This window comes from Oncorhynchus tshawytscha, linkage group LG15 (genome assembly GCF_018296145.1).
Source record: "Oncorhynchus tshawytscha isolate Ot180627B linkage group LG15, Otsh_v2.0, whole genome shotgun sequence".
Taxonomy (NCBI): domain Eukaryota; kingdom Metazoa; phylum Chordata; class Actinopteri; order Salmoniformes; family Salmonidae; genus Oncorhynchus; species Oncorhynchus tshawytscha.
In genome coordinates this window covers 8,170,134-8,190,667 of record NC_056443.1, presented here as the reverse complement: position 1 = coordinate 8,190,667, position 20,534 = coordinate 8,170,134, and the positions used below count along the sequence as shown (strand labels likewise).

The 20,534-nt window shown below is 45.3% G+C and overlaps 1 protein-coding gene across 2 annotated transcripts in view; it reads right to left on the bottom strand.

Moving 5' to 3' along the window:
- Positions 1–20,534, bottom strand: part of LOC112215036 (cGMP-inhibited 3',5'-cyclic phosphodiesterase A) — an 81,602-nt gene that overhangs the window by 30,609 nt on the left and 30,459 nt on the right. The window contains exon 2 of one of the 2 annotated variants that reach the window (XM_042298064.1): positions 10,838–10,888. The exons of the other annotated variant lie outside the window; for it this stretch is intronic. Coding sequence (XP_042153998.1) covers positions 10,838–10,888 — 51 coding nt within the window. The remainder of the gene's footprint in view (positions 1–10,837; positions 10,889–20,534) is intronic. 2 annotated transcript variants of the gene reach the window in all.

Below are 20,534 nucleotides of genomic sequence, written 5' to 3'. Positions count from 1 at the left end.
ATCCCCCTTTCCTTTACTGTACAGAGCAAAGCTGGAATTACTGTAAGCAACATCATTAGAATCAGCTGCAAGCACCAAGAATCACTCTCCACAGACCTGGGCAATAACAGACACAAAAACACAGACACACACACTCCCCTAACAGCCTTGGTAAATTACACAGTGCTCAGGGAAAGCGTCACAACATTGGTATTTGGTATTTCCTTCCCTGAATTACTGCAAAAACACAAACTGTAGAGTTTCTTTCTGACCACTGATCCCTCTGGAACTTTTTTCACACCTTTGCAACTGAGAGGAAAGGTTTTTTACCATTCATATTTCATAGTAGAGCCATTTCAACCAGGGAATCTGGGAAAGTACATAGCCACAATAAACTGTGCTTCATAGGGTAAATCTCAATTGTCTAAAGTGGTATCCTTTCCATATCTACTTTCCTTCCTACAGATGTTGGATTTTAATGTTACCTATATTGTCACAGCAAAATAAATCCTGCAACAACCAGATTTTAACGTGTCGTCTATAAATGTTGCTTGATTGGTGGATAGGCTATGCCAAAAGTATGAAAAGGCCAATACTGTTAATATAACCGTTGTCACGATTGTCGTAATGAGCGGACCAAGGCGCAGCGTGAGTATAGTTCCACATATTTTGAATCTCCGTGAAACAAACAAAACAATAAAAGACACAACGAAACGTGACGTCATGACGTGCACACAGGCAACTAAACACAAACAACATCCCACAAAACACAGGTGGGGAAATGGCTACCTAAATAAGATCCCCAAATCAGAGGCAACGATAAACAGCTGCCTCTAATTGGGAACCATATTAGCACCAACATAGAAATAGACATACTAGAAACCCCCTAGTCACGCCCTGACCTACTACACCATAGAGAACCAAGGGCTCTCTATGGTCAGGGCGTGACAACCGTGTCTTTAGTGTAGGTTTTCATAGAATTGATGTAAATCACAAATTGTATGACTTCGTCTACGTGTGTCTGTGTGTTTCATCACAGGCTTCAGGGTTAGATGTGGCCAAACATAAGAGAGCTGACAGTGACTCTATATTGAGTGATTTATTTTGAGCGTGAGCGAGAGGAGAGAGGGTAAGTGGACGGAAGACCTTGCAACTCCTTTGTGTGGGAGGCTTCCACTTGCTCCATCTCTCTCCCCTCTCATGTCTCAGTTGGCCTCCAATAATACTCCCTCTTAGTGCTCGGTAAACAGAGCAGCATCATAAACAACCGACCGCAGCAGAGCACAGGACGGACATTTCCCACATTCTCAGGTCAAACTGCTGTGTGATCAGATGAGATAAATAAATACACAGACACAGATGAACATGCATGGACACAGCCAGGGGAGTACACACACACACACCACACTTTCTCGCTCTCTTTAGCAGTGGCACACACACAGACTCAAAAACTGCACTTTGGAGATGTTTTATAGCAGTTACAGAGAGTTGAAACAGGGATAGACACCAGTGTCCCACTCCCGTACAGAAACTCTTATGTAATCAGTACAAATGATTCATCATGACCATCTTGTTTACTTAAACACCTCGTATTAACTCCTCAAACACTGGAACCTGATGACTGACTCACCAAACAGATCTAACAGCAATGCAGAAAGAGAGAGCTAATAGATTCCTCAAAGTAGCCTGATGCTCTGATACAGATAGATGTGGAACAGCTAGGGTATGGGCCCCAATTGGCACCCTATTCCCACTGTAGTGTACTACTTTCGACTAGAGCCTTAAAAGTAGTGCACTACATAGGGAATAGGGTACCATTTGAGACGCAACCTCTATTGCTGTGCGAAATCAGCTCAACCTGAACAAAACCCATTAGAGTTCTCTTCACTCAGGTCTTTACGACATCCTGTGGTTGTGACATTCAACCATTACCTGGCAGTAATGGACTCTGTGTGGCTGGCTCATGTCCCTGGGAGAGAGAAGGGGGGGGGGGAAGATACTGTAGATAACAAGGTAGAGAGTGTGGGCCTGTGTGTATCTTCTTTACGTGAGTACCTGTGTATTTAGGCCAAGCAAGTGATAGTGGGAGCCGTTGTAGCGGAGACAGAGGTCAGGGAGTGGAGAAGTATTGATCTTGATGGGTTTAAAGACCGATCGCAAACAGACCAAGAACACAGAGAGGAGTCATTGAATGTGCGCGCACACGCACACGCACGCACGCACACACACACACACACACACACACACACACACACACACACACACACACACACACACACACACACACACACACACACACACACACACACACACACACACACACACACACACACACACACACACACACACACACACACAGGAGAGACCAAAGGGAACAGGGTGTCAATATCTGTCATTGATGGAACAGCTTTAGGGTTGTAGAAGTAGTACTGTAAACCCGGACCCTTATTTCACAGTAACTACATGACCTATGTGATCTTGCATACAGGTTTAAAACTGCATATAGAGGGGAAAAAAAGCTATGCAAACTAGAGGAATCCATTTTCCAGTACACTACGGAGCAGCGTTTGTTCTTTCCATCGAAATGGGACGTGTTCTCTCTCTTCTTATTATCATCCCTTCTCCTCCTCAGACACCGAAAGGCACATGAGACCAGTTCAGGAGTAAGCACGGCTGTGTGTAATGTGTGAGTGTGTGCGGTTGTGTGTGTGCATGCATGTATGTGTCTATGTGCACGTGTGCGTGCCTGTATGTGTGTGTGTACAGATGGTGAGCTGAGTCCACAGGCAGAACTGAGTTAGCCAGGTGGGAAGTGAACAGCCCGACAGTTACAGACTGGCTGACATCCACTGCAGCACTCCACTATTGCTACTGTCAACAATACACTAATACGGTATTACCCCAGTACTCCACACTATTGCTACAATCAACAATACTCTAATACAGTATTACTACAGTCAACAATACTATAATACAGCATTACTACATTAATCTACCCTATTACTACAGTTAACAATACTCTAATACAGTATTACCACAGCACTCAAGTCTACACTATAACTACAGTAAATATTACTCTAATACAGTATTACTACAGTCAACAACACTCTAAAACAGTATGATCACAGTACTCTACACCAGGGTTTTCCAACCCTGCTCCTGGAGAGCTACCCTCCTGTAGGTTTTCAATCCAACCCCAGTTGTAACGAACCCGATGCAGTTGATCAACCAGCGAAAACCTACAGGATGGTAAACAACACTCACCGTTACAGTAATACTACAAGCACAACACTCACACATTCCGATAGCTACAGAACAATCGGCAAGAAATGTGTCAAATAAAAGTGCAATGATAAAGCTTTGTAGTAAAGTCATCCTCCGACGAAGGGTGGTTTAGCCTACTTTCAGAGGGAAGCGCATTTTATGGCTGGCGTTTTACAGGCTCCTCACCAATTGTGTTATTTTGTGTGTTTTTTCCCCCGCATTATTTGTAACTTATTATGTACATAATGTTGATGCTACCGTCTCTTATGACTGAAAAGGGCTTCTGGATATCAGAACAGCGTTTTTTTTCACCTCGAACTGGATGAAGATTTTTTTTCTTTAGTGAGTCTGACGCAAAGGATATAAAGCTGCTCCCAGACAAGGCCCAAATCCCTGTTATTTGCATGAAGAAAAGAAGGAAATACAGGGGGTGGAGATCAGGGTGCCTTGAGAGAATTAGTTGGTGAGTGGGTAACCCGCCACTACCATCCGTTCTATTGGCCAACGTGCAGTCACCGGAGAATAAACTGGATGAGCTCTGTTCGAGACTATCCTACCAACGGGACGTTAAAAACTGTAATATCTTATGTTTCACCGAGTCGTGGCTGAACGACGATATGGATAACATACAGTTGGGTTGGGTTTTCCATGCATCGGCAGGACAGAACAGCTACGTCCTGTAAGACGAGGGGTGGGGCTGTGTGTCTATTTGTCAATAACAGCTGGTGTGCGATGTCTAATATTAAGATAGTCTCGAGGTATTGCTCGCCTGAGGTAGATCACCTCATGATAAGCTGTAGACCACACTATCTACAAAGAGAGTTTTCATCTATATTTTTTGTAGCCGTCTATTTACCACCACAAATCGATGCTGGCACTAAGACCCCACTCAACGAGCTGTATAAGGCCATAATCAAACAAGAAAATGCTTATCTAGAAGTGGCACTCCTATTGGCCGGGGACTTAAATGCAGGCAAACTTAAATGCGTTTTATCTCATTTCTACCAACATGTCACATGTGCAACCAGAGGGAAAAAAACACCAGAACACCTTTACTCCAGACACAGAGACGCATACAAAGCTCTCCTTCGCCCTCCATTTCGCAAATCTGATCATAATTCTATCCTCCTGATTCCTGCTTACTAGCAAAAACTAAATCAAATCAAACGTCATTTGTCATATGTGCTGAATACAACATGTGTAGACTTTACCGTGAAATGCTTACTTACAAGCCCTTAACCAGCAGTGCAGTACAAGATGAGTTAAGAAAATATTGACCAAATAAAATAAAGTAAAAAATAATAAAAAATAACACAATAAAATAACAATAACGAGGCTATATACAGGGGGTACCAGTACAGAGTCAATGTGTGGGGGTACAAGTTAGTCGAGGTCATTTGTACATGTAGGTAGGGGTGAAGTGACTATGCATAGATAATAAACAGCGAGTAGCAGCAGTGTAAAAAACAAATGGGGGGGGTTTGTCAATAAAAAATAATCTGGTGGCCATTTCATTAATTGTTCAGCAGTCTTATGGCTTCGGGGTAGAAGCTATAAAAAAATATATATATTTTATTGAACCTTTATTTAAATAGGCAAGTCAGTTAAGAACAAATTCTTATTTACAATGACAGCCTACACTGTGCGCCGCTCTATGGGACTCCCAATCACAGCCGGTTATGACACAGCCTGGATTTGAACCAGGGTGTCTGGAGTGATGCCTCTAGCACTGAGATACAGTGCCTTAGATTGCTACGCCACTCGGAAGCCTTTTAAGGAGCCTTTTGGTCTTAGACTTGGAGCTCCGGTACCGCTTGCCGTGTGGTAGCAGAGAATGGATATATTTTTTTTAAATGCCTTCCTAACCATCTTAAATAAACATGCCCCATTCAAGAAATTTAGAACCAGGAACAGATATAGCCCTTGGTTCTCCCCAGACCCGACTGCCCTTAACCAACACAAAAACATCCTATGGCGTTCTGCATTAGCATCGAACAGCCCCCGTGATATGCAGCTGTTCAGGGAAGCTAGAAACCATTATACACAGGCAGTTAGAAAAGCCAAGGCTAGCTTTTTCAAGCAGAAATTTGCTCCCTGCCACACTAACTCAAAAAAGTTCTGGGACACTGTAAAGTCCATGGAGAATAAGAACACCTCCTCCCAGCTGCCCACTGCAATGAAGATAGGAAACACTGTCACCACTGATAAATCCACCATAATTGAGAATTTCAATAAGCATTTTTCTACGGCTGGCCATGCTTTCCACCTGGCTACTCCTACCCCGGTCAACAGCACTGCACCCCCAACAGCAACTCGCCCAAGCCTTCCCCATTTCTCCTTCTCCCAAATCCATTCAGCTGATGTTCTGAAAGAGCTGCAAAATCTGGACCCCTACAAATCAGCCGGGCTAGACAATCTGGACCCTTTCTTTCTAAAATTATCTGCCGAAATTGTTGCCACCCCTATTACTAGCCTGTTCAACCTCTCTTTCGTGTCGTCTGAGATTCCCAAAGATTGGAAAGCAGCTGCGGTCATCCCCCTCTTCAAAGGGGGACACTCTTGACCCAAACTGCTACAGACCTATATCTATCCTACCGTGCCTTTCTAAGGTCTTCGAAAGCCAAGTCAACAAACAGATTACCGACCATTTCGAATCTCACCATACCTTCTCTCCTATGCAATCTGGTTTCAGACCTGGTCATGGGTGCACCTCAGCCACGCTCAAGGTCCTAAACGATATCTTAACCGCCATCGATAAGAAACATTACTGTGCAGCCGTATTCATTGATCTGGCCAAGGCTTTCGACTCTGTCAATCACCACATCCTCATCGGCAGACTCGACAGCCTTGGTTTCTCAAATGATTGCCTCGCCTGGTTCACCAACTACTTCTCTGATAGAGTTCAGTGTGTCAAATCGGAGGGTCTGCTGTCCGGACCTCTGGCAGTCTCTATGGGGGTGCTACAGGGTTCAATTCTTGGACCGACTCTCTTCTCTGTATACATCGATGAGGTCGCTCTTGCTGCTGGTGAGTCTCTGATCCACCTCTACGCAGACGACACCATTCTGTATACTTCCGGCCCTTCTTTGGACACTGTGTTAACAACCCTCCAGGCAAGCTTCAATGCCATACAACTCTCCTTCCGTGGCCTCCAATTGCTCTTAAATACAAGTAAAACTAAATGCATGCTCTTCAACCGATCGCTACCTGCACCTAACCGCCTGTCCAACATCACTACTCTGGACGGCTCTGACTTAGAATACGTGGACAACTACAAATACTTAGGTGTCTGGTTAGACTGTAAACTCTCCTTCCAGACCCATATCAAACATCTCCAATCCAAAGTTAAATCTAGAATTGGCTTCCTATTTCGCAACAAAGCATCCTTCACTCATGCTGCCAAACATACCCTTGTAAAACTGACCATCCTACCAATCCTCGACTTTGGCGATGTCATTTACAAAATAGCCTCCTACTCAACAAATTGGATGCAGTCTATCACAGTGCAATCCGTTTTGTCACCAAAGCCCCATATACTACCCACCATTGCGACCTGTACGCTCTCGTTGGCTGGCCCTCGCTTCATACTCGTCGCCAAACCCACTGGCTCCATGTCATCTACAAGACCCTGCTAGGTAAAGTCCCCCCTTATCTCAGCTCGCTGGTCACCATAGCATCTCCCACCTGTAGCACACGCTCCAGCAGGTATATCTCTCTAGTCACCCCCAAAACCAATTCTTTCTTTGGCCGCCTCTCCTTCCAGTTCTCTGCTGCCAATGACTGGAACGAACTACAAAAATCTCTGAAACTGGAAACACTTATCTCCCTCACTAGCTTTAAGCACCAACTGTCAGAGCAGCTCACAGATTACTGCACCTGTACATAGCCCACCTATAATTTAGCCCAAACAACTACCTCTTTCCCAACTGTATTTAATTTTTATTTATTTATTTATTTTGCTCCTTTGCACCCCATTATTTTTATTTCTACTTTGCACATTCTTCCATTGCAAAACTACCATTCCAGTGTTTTACTTGCTATATTGTATTTACTTTGCCACCATGGCCTTTTTTGCCTTTACCTCCCTTCTCACCTCATTTGCTCACATTGTGTATAGACTTGTTTATACTGTATTATTGACTGTATGTTTGTTTTACTCCATGTGTAACTCTGTGTCGTTGTACCTGTCGAACTGCTTTGCTTTATCTTGGCCAGGTCGCAATTGTAAATGAGAACTTGTTCTCAACTTGCCTACCTGGTTAAATAAAGGTAAAATAAAAATAAATAAATAAAATAAACAATTAATCAAATGGCCACACGAACTACTTACATTTTTGTTATGTCATTTTCTTGTGTTACTTTCTGATTTGATTAGATTTTTTAAAACTTTAGTTTATTTAGTAAATATTTTCTTAACTCCATTTCTTGAGCTGCATTGTTGGTTAAGGGCTTGCGAATAAGCATTTCACACATGTGACAAATTAAATTTGACATGGTGTATGTTCATTTAAACAGCATTGTTTCCTTTACCGGGGATTTGAACTCACAATCCATAATCACTTTGATAAATAAAATAGTTTTTCTTGAGTTTACGTTTAACAGAGCTGAAATTCACTTTGAAATATAGAAATACAGGTGAAATCAGTTACTGACACAGACATGGTGGAGTAGCAGTAAGCTTGGAATGCTATGAACCAAGCAGCTGTGTGTTCAAATCCCACGTGAGGATGTGTTGAATAATCATTTGTCTGTAAATCAAAAGGCACAAGGTCGTGTGTCAAATATGTTGAAACCATTCTATGTTAAAAACACCATTTTAATGTGTGGGTGTCCATAACCTAAGTCCTCAAGTTGGAGCTAAGTTTGGGCCAAACAAAAATGTTATGTTTAGGTAACACTTTGACCGAAAAGTTTAGTAAACTATAAAAGACTGTGGAACCAATTACTAAATCAGAATTTGTTGAATCAACAACAACAACAACAATTGTGTACACAGATGAAAACATACATGCTGCCTCACAACATCACACAGTGGTAATGAGCCCACCTGTTTGGGAGGATGGGTGGTCTCCTGATAGCGTCTCATGGTACAAGATGTGTACTCCTTGTTCATCACAGCCACAATGCACACAACCAGCGACCAAAGCTTAACATCAAACACCCGATACCCGACTCCTATCTCTTCCTCTCAGCCGCAGTCTTCCTATGGTGCCTGTCCTCCCTCTTCAGAAAGTAAACTGTCACCCCTCTATTCCCTCCCTCTCTCTTTCCCTTCCTCTCTCACACCCTTCTCTCCTCTGCCCCAACTGTACCACATATGCAGTCAGTCCCGACAACCCTCTGGCCCTCGCCTGCTCCTGCCTCAGCCAATCCTGTGAGAGAATGCTCCTCGGTGCTCCTCCACTCGTCGCTCCGCCAAGGTGGGCAGACAGACAGGAAGCATTTATATAGAAAATAGCCTGTTGCTAGGAGACGCAGGGGCAAAGAGCAAAGTGAGTCCTACACAATATAGTTGTTTGGGTTAAATTGGACGCAGCAACGCGTCATCCCGTCCTACGCGTTTCCCTTTTATTATTAAGATGTGAAAAGACGAGAAAGAATAGAAGTGGGTTATTTGCATTAGTACAGTGCTACCCACACGCCACAGTAGGCTCAGTAGCCTAAACTGGCTTCATCCTCTCCTCGTGTCCTCTCTCTTTCATCTGCAGTGACACTGAAGACACAGCTGAGAGCAATGGGACGAGGCTTTCACCAGGCATTTGCTTCCACTAGTACAACTCTTTCTCGTGAGTAAAAAATGAATAAGAAGGCGTGATGAAGGACAGGATATGAGCAGCTGTCACAAAGGTCTATGCAGATAAGACTTCGGTATTCAAGCAATACAGATGTAGAAGCACAGTGGCTAAGAACAATTCTCTAGAAAGGCAGGAACCGGGCTCCGAGGGGTGGCCAGTCCTCTTCTGGCTGTGCCAGATTATAAGAGTAGGTCATTTAGGCAAGATCGTTGCTTAAGATGTTCAAATGTTCATAGATGACCAGCAGCGTCAACAGTATTTTTACACCTCAGGACTAAATGTCAGTTGGCTTTTCATAGCCGAGCATTCATATCAGGGAATGAAGAGACACTGTGGGATGAGTGATACATTCTCTTCTTCCCCTGAGACCTACTCTTGCTGAACTAAAATAGACACATATACACACTCCCATTCCCAGATGGGACAAGAATGGAATAATGTCAATAACCTAATATTTACCTCTTTACACACATTTCCATTGATATGGATACATTCCAAACATTTTTCTATAAAATCAATGAGAGGTGCAGAACCAAGATGTTTCATGCACATGTTTCATGCACACACACACACACACACACACACACACACACATTGTTCAGCCAGTGCTAGTGTCATTGTTCCTGCTATCAGTACCAAGCCTCCAGATTCTACAAGGGCTCAATACATTCTCCTCCTGCCAACACAATCTCTCACAGACACGACACATTGTGGAAGGTTGTGATTGACTGGTCGATCAGTGTGTCCATGTCTGACTGTCCGTGTGCGTGTGTGTGCGTGTGTGTAAAGGCTTCGCTTCTCCTACAAACTGTCATCAGTCTGAATGCATCATACAGTGCCAGCATGTCTGTACACTATAGAGACTTTAGAAAATTAAAACGTTTTGTGTGTGTGTGTGAGTGTGTGTGTGCGCACGTGACTGGGTAAGCCACTGTCATAGCAATCTTTCCAGAAATAAGATACATGATCTACAGTATTTTACCCACAATTCTGATCTGTCCTTTTCACAATAAATTATGGAAATCCCTCGACAATAATCCAATTATTCACCATTTACTGCAGTCTAAAACGTTCCGTAATATCCTAGTGTATACCTACAGCATCACCATCATCTCTAATAATAACAAGGGAAAGGGGAGACCTAGTCAGTTGTACAACTGAATGCATCCAACCGAAATGTGTCTTCCACATTTAACCCAATCCCCCTGAATCAGTGAGGTGTGTTTGGGCCTGCCTTAATCGACATCATCGGTGCCCAGGGAGCAGTTGTTGTTAGGGGTTAACTGCCTTGCTCAATGGCAGATTTTTCCAATTTGCCAGCTCGGGATTTGAACCACCAACATTTTAGTTACTGAGGACACAGATCTAGAATGAGTTTATCCTCCCCTAACCCTAACCTTAACCACTAGGGGAGAAAACCACCAACCTTAGATCATTGTTTAGGCATGCAATTTTATATTGCTCTGTAATTGCCTGGGTCTTAAAGGAAAACCAGCCACCTAAAAGGAAAGTATTTATGTATTTCCTATTCAGACAGACAGCAGTAGCCCCATCTGACCAGGGGAGGGGGGAGAGGGGGAAAGCACACAAGCACTGGTCAGTCAGGTGGAGAAGTGAGAAGTTGCATTATTGATTTCTCGCTCCGTCAGTGTTCATTCAGTACGGTTAGAGAGAGAAGTAGCATCCCCCATCCTTTCTCCCCCTCCTCCTGCCCCCTCTCTGTACTGACCTGAAGTGTTCATTCAATAAAGGGTTAGAAAAAGAAGCATGTTCCCCCTTTCTCCCCTTCTCTGTCCTACCTGGGATCCCCGGGCACCCCTCTTGTGGTCCCATTCAGTCTGTGAGATCATCTGGGGACGAGAGGGAGACACCAGTTTAGAGGACATTCACCTCCAGTCTACTACAGCATATTTAAGCTTTCTTCTCTATCATCCCCCACTATCTCCTCCTCCTCCCCCTCTCTGCCGAGGGATAAAAATACATGCGAGGTGGTGCTGATGAATGAAAAGAGTGCATCATCTACGCTTGCGGGCTTCATCTACACATCCCTCTATCCCACTCTCATTCTTCCCTTCTATTCCTCTATCCAACCCGTTCTATTTTGATCAACAAGGCGAGGCTGTAATGTAGGCTGTAATTTCACAGTGAGGCTGGGGCGTACTGAGCCTGTCAGCACAGCATAATGGCCTCTGCCAGGCTACAACTTTAATCACTCTAATTAGCAAATAAACAACATACAGTACTAACACGCACGCACACACACTAACCTCCGTCCCGAAGGCACGCCATGCTAAGTGCAGGCTCGTTTACACTCGCGTCGCCAGACAGGAAGCGACGCAGGATCAACATCAAGGCATTAAAGCATCATTGCCATTTTGGACTCACATTGCAGAGACTAGTTTACCCTGGCATAATCTTCATGGTAAGGCAGGGGCAGGAGAAGTGGGACACCACAAATTGACTGAAGTGTACAGTAGCTTGAATATTCTCACGGTTTGAACCGATGTACAACAAAGTGAAAGAGTCCCTCTAAAATCAGTTACATTGTCTCTGATTTGAGTTTCTGCTTGCAGGGAGCAAAAAAAAAAAGAGTGCCCTAGTATTATACAATAAGTGTCCAGTCTTTTATAATCTGATGGGGCGACTTAACTCAGCTGTTGAGAATGAGTCCTACGTTGACTGGCTGACACTCTGTGGACGGCTGGCTGTATGTCACATACAGTAACATTACGTGACACTTCTTGGTGGGGTCCTCACCCAGATTCCCATTGAGCCACAAACTTAACCACGATTCTTTTCAACAGAACCTTTTCAAAGAGGGCCAGAGAGGGAGTCAACGGAAACATGATCTATAAAAGGATCATTCGGATCCGTTTTCTCTGGGTGTTTTTGTTGTTGTTGTCTCTTCCACTCTCTGGTCCTCTAGCGCAGAGGACGGTACTGTAGTCGTCTCCCTCCCTCAATAACAGGGACCCCAATTTGTGTCTTTGTCTTGAGTCCCCTTACCCTAACCCCTACAGCTCAACGACAGTCAAGCCCACTACCACCACTCAACATCCTGGTTAACTAGACAGGTGTTGTATCTTCTCAATACACCCGAAAAATGAATGTATATTCTACTTCTAGTCCACATATGCGTTCTCTCCCTCTGACCACACTGTAGTTAGCTGCGTAGGTCATTGCAATATATATACACATAGGTTTTAATACCATGAAACATACAGAGAGGCTAATGATCAGAGAGAGAACCTCCTGATCTTCTCCATGGTTGGATGGTGAGTCGTGGCCAAGGACCCATTAAGTTAACCAAGTCTACAATGTAGGCTATGTCTGACAGCTTTGAGGTTCTCTCATCTGTCAAAGACTTCTCTCAATCGTCAACATTGTTTATGGCTATTTTCCTGGGCTTCCATTAAAAAACCTACAGGTCTATATGTTATATTATGGTCTGGCTGGGCTGTTTTCCTAGAAGTACAGCAAGAGCAACTTTCAGTAAAAATAGAGGCCCGGGGCTGTACCTTTCATTTGATTGAGTTCTCTGGTAAAATCATCAGAGAAGTAGCATTTGAAACAGAGCAGTGTTCCTTTCCATGGTTCAGGATTTTAAACTGTTTACAATTGTATCCAGGGACAGCTTTAATGTATCATATAAATAACAGTCATTTAGGAGACACTTTCATCCAAAGTGACTTGTAGTTGACACATGATACGGTAGCCCACTAAGGAATCAAACCCACTGTACTCCAGTGATAGAGACTGTGTACTAGTCACTACACGCTAATCAACTGAGCCATCAGAACCATCCAGTTCTGAACAAGTTACCAGTAACAGAGTAACTGGGTCCCATGTGGCTCAGTCTGAGTCCCGTAATGGTAGAGCACGGGCGCTTGCAAAGCCAGGGTTGTGGGTTCAATTCCCACGGGGGACCAGTATTGAAAATGTATGCATTGACTCGTCACTCTGGAGCGCGTCTGCTAAATGACTCAAATGTTAAAAATAAGTCCCTGGGCAGAAGAACAGGATGAATCGGACCACCACTGAACCAGAGGGGAGTGAGTAAGCGGTGAGTGTACAGCTCATGAAAATCTAATGAGCAAACGGAGAGCCTGATATGTCCTCCTACTAACGAACTAGCTCTCTCAGTGTTTTGTTCATTTAGATAGAAAGAGAAAAATAGAAAATGTAAAAACTCTCAGGGAGGATGACAAAGGTTGAAAGGAGCATGATAGAGGATGACAGAGAAGGAGGACGGATGACAGAGAAGGAGGACAGATGACGGACGATGGGGAGGCAGGGCTGCAAACCAGAACTCTGTTTGTCTGTGTGTTATTAAATGACAGATGAGGAAATCTACCTAATAAGAGGATGATGATGCAGTGTGTTTAATTTACCATGAATGAAACACCGCCACTGGCAATGCCTCTCGCTTCTCTCTCCAGTCTCTCTCGCTCTCTGTGTATCTACAGCCTCGATCTCCATCTCTCTCTTTCAGTATCTCTTTCTTCAGTATCTCGCTCTCTCTTTTTTCAGTATCACTCGCTCTCTCTTCAGTACCTCTCTCTTTCTTCGGAATCTCTCGGTCTCTCTCGCTGTCTTCAGTGTATATACATCTCTCAGTATGTCTCTCTCATCTTGCCCTCTTCTCTCTGTGTCTTCCTTATCTATCTCCGCCCTGCTCATTGGTGTCATATACAATAGTGATGCGGGGTTAGACTCATAAAATATTGGGTCATGAAATATTGTGTGGACGAAGGGTGGGTGGCGGGTTGAATAAAGAGAAAACAATGCATTACAAATCCATAAATGTATAATTCTGCGCAATTAGGTTACATTTAGGTTTTTCATGCATTATTTTGATCTAGTTTAGGGCGTAGCCTAAGCCTAATCTTTACGGCCTAACTTTACGCTCAACAAATACACGGCGAATGCTTTTGGGAACGTGGGCAGAAAGAATTTACGTCGATCCACTGAGAGACAAAAAGGACAATGTCGGAGTTGAGTTCAATCAGAGAAAAGCTGCGAAATGGAGAGTTGAAAAGAAATAGATGGAAGGCCAGTAGCTTAACGTTTGTGTCACGTTCTGACCATAGTTCTGTTATTTTATTCTTTGTTTTAGTATGGTCAGGGCGTGAGTTGGGTTGGGCAGTCTGTTTGTTTTTCTATGTTGTTTTTTGTGTTCAGCCTAGTATGGTTCTCAATCAGAGGCAGGTGTCGTTAGTTGTCTCTGATTGAGAATCATACTTAGGTAGCCTGGGTTTCACTGTTGGGTTGTGGGTGTTTGTTTCCGTGTGTGTGTTTGTCGCCACACGGTACCGTTGCGGTTGTTGTAGATTTCACGTTATCGTTTATTGTTTTTGTTCGAGTGTTCATTTGTCTGTATTAAAACCATTATGGACACTTACCACGCTGCATCTTGGTCCGATCCTTACTCCTCTTCAGACGAAGAAGAGATTTGCCGTTACAGAAACACCCACCAACCAAGGACCAACAGCGTGGTAACAGGCAGCAGCAGCAGCAGGAGAGGCAGCGATACTTGGAGAAATAGACTTGGGAGGAGATTTTCGACGGCAAAGGACCCTGGGAAAAGCCAGGGGAATATCGCCGCCCCAAAGCAGAGCTGGAGGCAGCGAAAGCAGAGAGGCGGCATTATGAGGAGCTAGTACGGCAGAGCGGCTGGAAGCCCGAGAGACAGTCCCAAAAATGTATTGGGGAGGGAGCACACGGGGAGTGTGGCGAAGCCAGGTAGGAGACCTGCGCCAACTTCCCGTGCTTACCGGAGAGCGAGAGGGACCGGGCAGGCACCGTGTTATGCGGTGGAGCGCACGGTGTCCCCGGTGCGTGTGCATAGCCCGGTGCGGTACATTCCAGCTCCTCGTATCGGCCGGGCTAGAGTGGGCATCGAGCCAGTTGCCATAAAGCCGGCTCTAAGCATCTGGTCTCCAGTGCGTCTCCTTGGGCCGGCGTACATGGCACCAGCCTTACGCAGGGTGTCCCCGGTTCGCCAGCACAGCCCAGTGCAGGCTATTCCACCTCGCCGCACTGGCCTGGCTACAGGGAGCATTCAACCAGGTAAGGTTGGGCAGGCTCGGTGCTCAAGAGCTCCAGTGCGCCTTCACGGTCTGGTCTATCCAGTGCCACCTCCACGCACCATCCCTCCGGTGGCAGCCCCCCGCACCAGGCTGTCTCTCCGTCTTCTGCCTACAGGTGCTCCCGCCTGTCCAGCGCTGCCAGAGCCTTCCTCCTGTCCTGAGCCGCTAGAGTCGCCCGTCTGTCCTGAGCCGCTAGAGTCTCCCGTCTGTCCTGAGCCGCTAGAGTCTCCCATCTGTCCTGAGCCGCTAGAGTCTCCCGTCTGTCCTGAGCCGCTAAAGTCTCCCGTCTGTCCGGCGCTGCCGGAGTCTCCCGTCCATTCGGGACCCGTGGCGTGGGTCCCCAGTCCAAGATCGGTGGAGAGGGTTGCCGCTCTAAAGAGGCTACGGAGGCGGGCTAAGAGGCACACTAAAACTATGGTGAAGTGGAGTCCACGTCCCGCGCCAGAGCCGCCATCGCGGACAGACGCCCACCCAGACCCTCCCCTATAGGTTCAGGTTTTGCGGCCGGAGTCCGCACCTTTGGGGGGAGGTACTGTCACGTTCTCACCATAGTTCTGTTATTTTATTCTTTGTTTTAGTATGGTCAGGGCGTGAGTTGGGGTGGGCAGTCTGTTTGTTTTTCTATGTTGTTTTTTGTGTTCAGCCTAGTATGGTTCTCAATCAGAGGCAGGTGTCGTTAGTTGTCTCTGATTGAGAATCATACTTCGGTAGCCTGGGTTTCACTGTTTGGTTGTGGGTGTTTGTTTCCGTGTGTGTGTTTGTCGCCACACGGTACCGTTGCGGTTGTTGTAGATTTCACGTTATCGTTTATTGTTTTTGTTCGAGTGTTCATTTGTCTGTATTAAAACCATTATGGACACTTACCACGCTGCATCTTGGTCCGATCCTTACTCCTCTTCAGACGAAGAAGAGATCTGCCGTTACAGTTTGGGAAAGATTTAATGAAGGGGTAAAAGAGGATTGTAGCAGTGCTGGCTATGTTATGTGTGATGATTATGAGGTGCTATACAAAACTCGACAGTCACAAGACGGGGACTTCACAATGACATGTCAAGGGAACTGTAGGCTACTGTTCAGATGGGTTAAATGGAATAGTAACTGAAATATAGACACTGACTGTAGGTCTACAACCTCTCACTTAGCCTAATATAATATTAACTCCTGCAGAATTAAGCCTTTCTTGCAGTAAGAGTCTAGACAAAATGTACATTTTGACTCGGGAACAAGAGTGGAGAAATATGATTGACTTATTTCAGCATCTTAAAAGAATACAGGTCTATTATAAAGGTGCTCTCTTTATCAGCATCATAAAAGCTGATAGTACTATCAAATACATAAAATATGCATACAAGCCGAAATCATATCAGAAACATGTTGGGTAGTTTTCACAGCTTTTAATGTCTCTAAAACGGGTCAAATTGATGTCATTTGGAAATTTAGCACAATTTTTTTTTACTTTTTTGAGGGTTATTGCATTTTATCCCTGGTCCCTAAACATCTTTGTAGCGTGAGAGAAGCAGAGAAGAAAAGGAAAACTTTACCAGTGTCAACTAGATTGTATCATTCGTTCATTCTATCGATTTATGACATTATTCTGGTGAGCAAGGACTCATTTAGTATTCTAGGGCATCAAGTAATGACAGAAGAGAAGCGGCAATGCATCTAACTATAGACAAGTTGACTAACAAACAGCCTACCGACATGTCAGAAATCTGAGAAGGCACGTCAAAACACCGCTTCATCATCTCTGACTGTGCAGCGCATTTTCTATATTAGCGGGATAGCGACGGGGCATCAGATTTTCACTTGATCACATATAGTTGGGTGTTTGCAGATGGGTTATTAGCAATTGCAGTTGGGTGTGGGTGAACAAACAGCTGACCCACACATCACTAACACACATCTCTACCTGGTCAAACCTGTATGTGGGCACTCCACTCAGCCCCACTGCTCCCTCAGATGGCCTTCATTATGGCTCTAATGCACTTTTAATAATGTAAAGACTATGGGAGGGTAGGAAACCACTGGGGCCTAAATGCAGTGCTATGCCAGATTACCATTCACAGCTCTATGATTCATTCATAACCAGCATAATAGTTGTTTTATGATGCCCGGGGCCACGGTAATATCATGCTCTATCGATAGCTTTATATCAATGTAGGCTCCTTGACTGTCGAAACTCATGGCGATTACATTTTCACTTCCGACCTAGTGCCAGCAGGGATAACTACCCCTTCGTGACTTTGCCTGCCACCCACTCACTCGCTCGTCTCGCTCTCTCGTCTCCCTCTGCCTCGGCGGTCATTTAAGCTCTGGTTTTCAATCAGTTCCATTCCAGGACTTGGGATGACTTTCTCTCTACTTTTTAAGTTTCTCCTCGTTGGGAGAGATTGCTAACGATGTGGGGTGCTGCTTTACACCTGCAGGTGGAGCTGTTATCCTGACCTGGACCTGTATTCTAGGATCAGTTTTGCATTTTATGAATAACATTAATCAGCTTATACTCTGAGATGGTTTATGAATACGTGCCCTGGGGTATATTAGTGTAACAGTCAAACACTCCTCTGACCCAGCTTGAAAACAACTCATAAAGCAGGGAATTTGCTGCCTCTTTCCAGACTCCTTCTCAGGGCGTTAGACACTGTAAACTACCCCTGTATTGCAGCGAACCTATTCCCCGGATAGTTGAGCACTCCTCTCCTCTCTCTCTGGAATCTGGAAAAGACCAGTCACGGACCTGAGCCTTGGGCTGCATTTCATTCCAGATAGTTACTCCCTCCCCTTTCACCAATCCAGTCATTTTAGATCTACATAGGGATGTGAACGAGGGCAAAATCTACAATGCAACCCAGAGCTCACAGACTCCCTCCACTACCTGTTATTGTGGAGAAAGGCCAACTGGACACGGAATTGGACGACAGACGCTGCCAGTCAATCCCCTGGACCCTCATCAGGCCTCCAGTGAGAATTGGGCCTGAAGCCTGAAACCCTGACACTTTATAGGTGGGAGGAAGAGAAACGGGGGGGTCAGACAACCATGAGAGGAAAGGAGGAGGTTGTGGAGGTTTGCTTTTAACACTTTTGGATGCTATATCATCAGACTCACATTCAGACACACACAGATGTGCACACACACACACACACATGTGCACCTGCGTTTGCATGGGCACACGCACAAACACACACACACAATCTGGAGTTGGTTTTAACAGTGTTGGCTACTATACAGGATCTAGATGCCTTGCTAGTTACCCCCCCTGAGAGTTTCAAGGCCTTCCAAGCCCATTAAGAAATAATGGCACATTCGTGCTGCCCATAGAAAATACTTAGCGTGACAGTAATTGCAACCATGGGGTTGGTGTTTCTGTGATTCACACATATCGGTCTTGTCCAACACTTCCCTGTGTGAAAATGCAACACATTCAACTGGTGAAGATGATGACAATGTTGTGGGTTCGATTCCTGCATGGGTCACACATTCTGAATATATATCAAGTTAATATGAATCCCTTTGAATAAAACAGTCTGGTAAATGACAGTTATAAATGTCTCATAAATGACAGGTGAGGTTGATCCCAATATGTCTGCCATGGATGTTTTTAGCAGCTCTCAAACATGTTATGAATATTGACACATTCCACTGGTCTTTACTACAGTCTGCTACCACACACACACACACACACACACACACACGCACGCACGCGCACACGCACACACACACACACACACACACACACACCAGGCCTGTGTGTTACATTCCCAGTGTAAATCTTTTACAGCACCAGCAGGTCTGACTGACTGCTAGTAGATCCTGTATCGACCAAGACCTTTGTAACCAACCAGTGGTTCCGTACCGTAAATGTCCTTGCAAAAACACTCAATGAAACGCAGCTCTGAAAGGGACTCCATGTGTTTTCCTCAATTTCACCATTCAACAAAATCAGTGGCACCACAGCCGCATTCACACACCACATGATTACATGTTGGAGCGATGGGTGAACAATGGAAATCCTGAGGGAAGAGGGACCACATTTTTATTTATTTATTTTTTCACCTTTATTTAACCAGGTAGGCATGTTGAGAACAAGTTCTCATTTACAATTGCGACCTGGCCAAGATAAAGCAAAGCAGTTCGACACATACAATGACACAGAGTTACACATGGAGTAAAACAAACATACAGTCAATAATACAGTATAAACAAGTATATATACTTATGTGAGCAAATGAGGTGAGATAAGGGAGGTAAAGGCAAAAAAAGGCCATGGTGGCAAAGTAAATACAATATAGCAAGTAAAACACTGGAATGGTAGATTTGCAGTGGAAGAATGTACAAAGTAGAAATACAAATAATGGGGTGCAAGGAGCAAAATAAATAAATAAATAAAATAAATACAGTAGGGAAAGAGGTAGTTGTTTGGGCTAAATTATAGGTGGGCTATGTACAGGTGCAGTAATCTGTGAGCTGCTCTGACAGTTGGTGCTTAAAGCTAGTGAGGGAGATAAGTGTTTTCCAGTTTCAGAGATTTTTGTAGTTCGTTCCTGTCACATCCTGACCATAGTTTGCTTTGTATGTTTCTATGTTTTGGTTGGTCAGGGTGTGATCTGAGTGAGCATTCTATGTTGGATGTCTTGTTTGTCTATTTCTATGTCTGGCCTGATATGGTTCTCAATCAGAGGCAGGTGTTAGTCATTGTCTCTGATTGGGAACCATATTTAGGTAGCCTGGGTTTCACTGTGTGTTTGTGGGTGATTGTTCCTGTCTCTGTGTTTTGCACCAGACAGGGCTGTTTTTGGTTGTTTTTGGCTATTCCACCTCGCCGCACTGGCAGGGTGACTGGGACCATTCAACCGGGTAAGGTTGGGCAGGCTCGGTGCTCAAGAGCTCCAGTGCGCCTGCACGGTCTGGTCTATCCGTCACCACCTCCACGCACCAGCCCTCCGGTGGCAGCCCCCCGCACCAGGCTGTCTCTCCGGCTCATCCTTACAGGGGCTCCCGCCTGTCCAGTGCTGCTGGAGCCTTCCTCCTCTCCAGCGCTGCCGGAGTCTCCCGCCTGTCCGGCGCTGCTGCCGGAGCCCCTCAGCCCAGAGGCGCCAGAGCCCCTCAGCCCAGAGGCGCCAGAGCCCCTCAGCCCAGAGGCGCCAGAGCCCCTCAGCCCAGAGGCGCCATAGCTGCCGCCCCTCTGTCCCGAGCTGCCGCCCCTCTGTCCCGAGCTGCCGTCCCTCTGTCCCGAGCTGCCGCCCCTCTGTCCCGAGCTGCCCCTCAGTCCAGTGGGGTCATTAAGTAGGGTCGCCGTGGCTAGGAGGCCACGGAAGCGGACAAGGTGGGGGACTGAGACTACAGTGAAGTGGGGGCCACGTCCAGCACCAGAGCCACCACCGCGGACTGATGCCCACCCAGACCCTC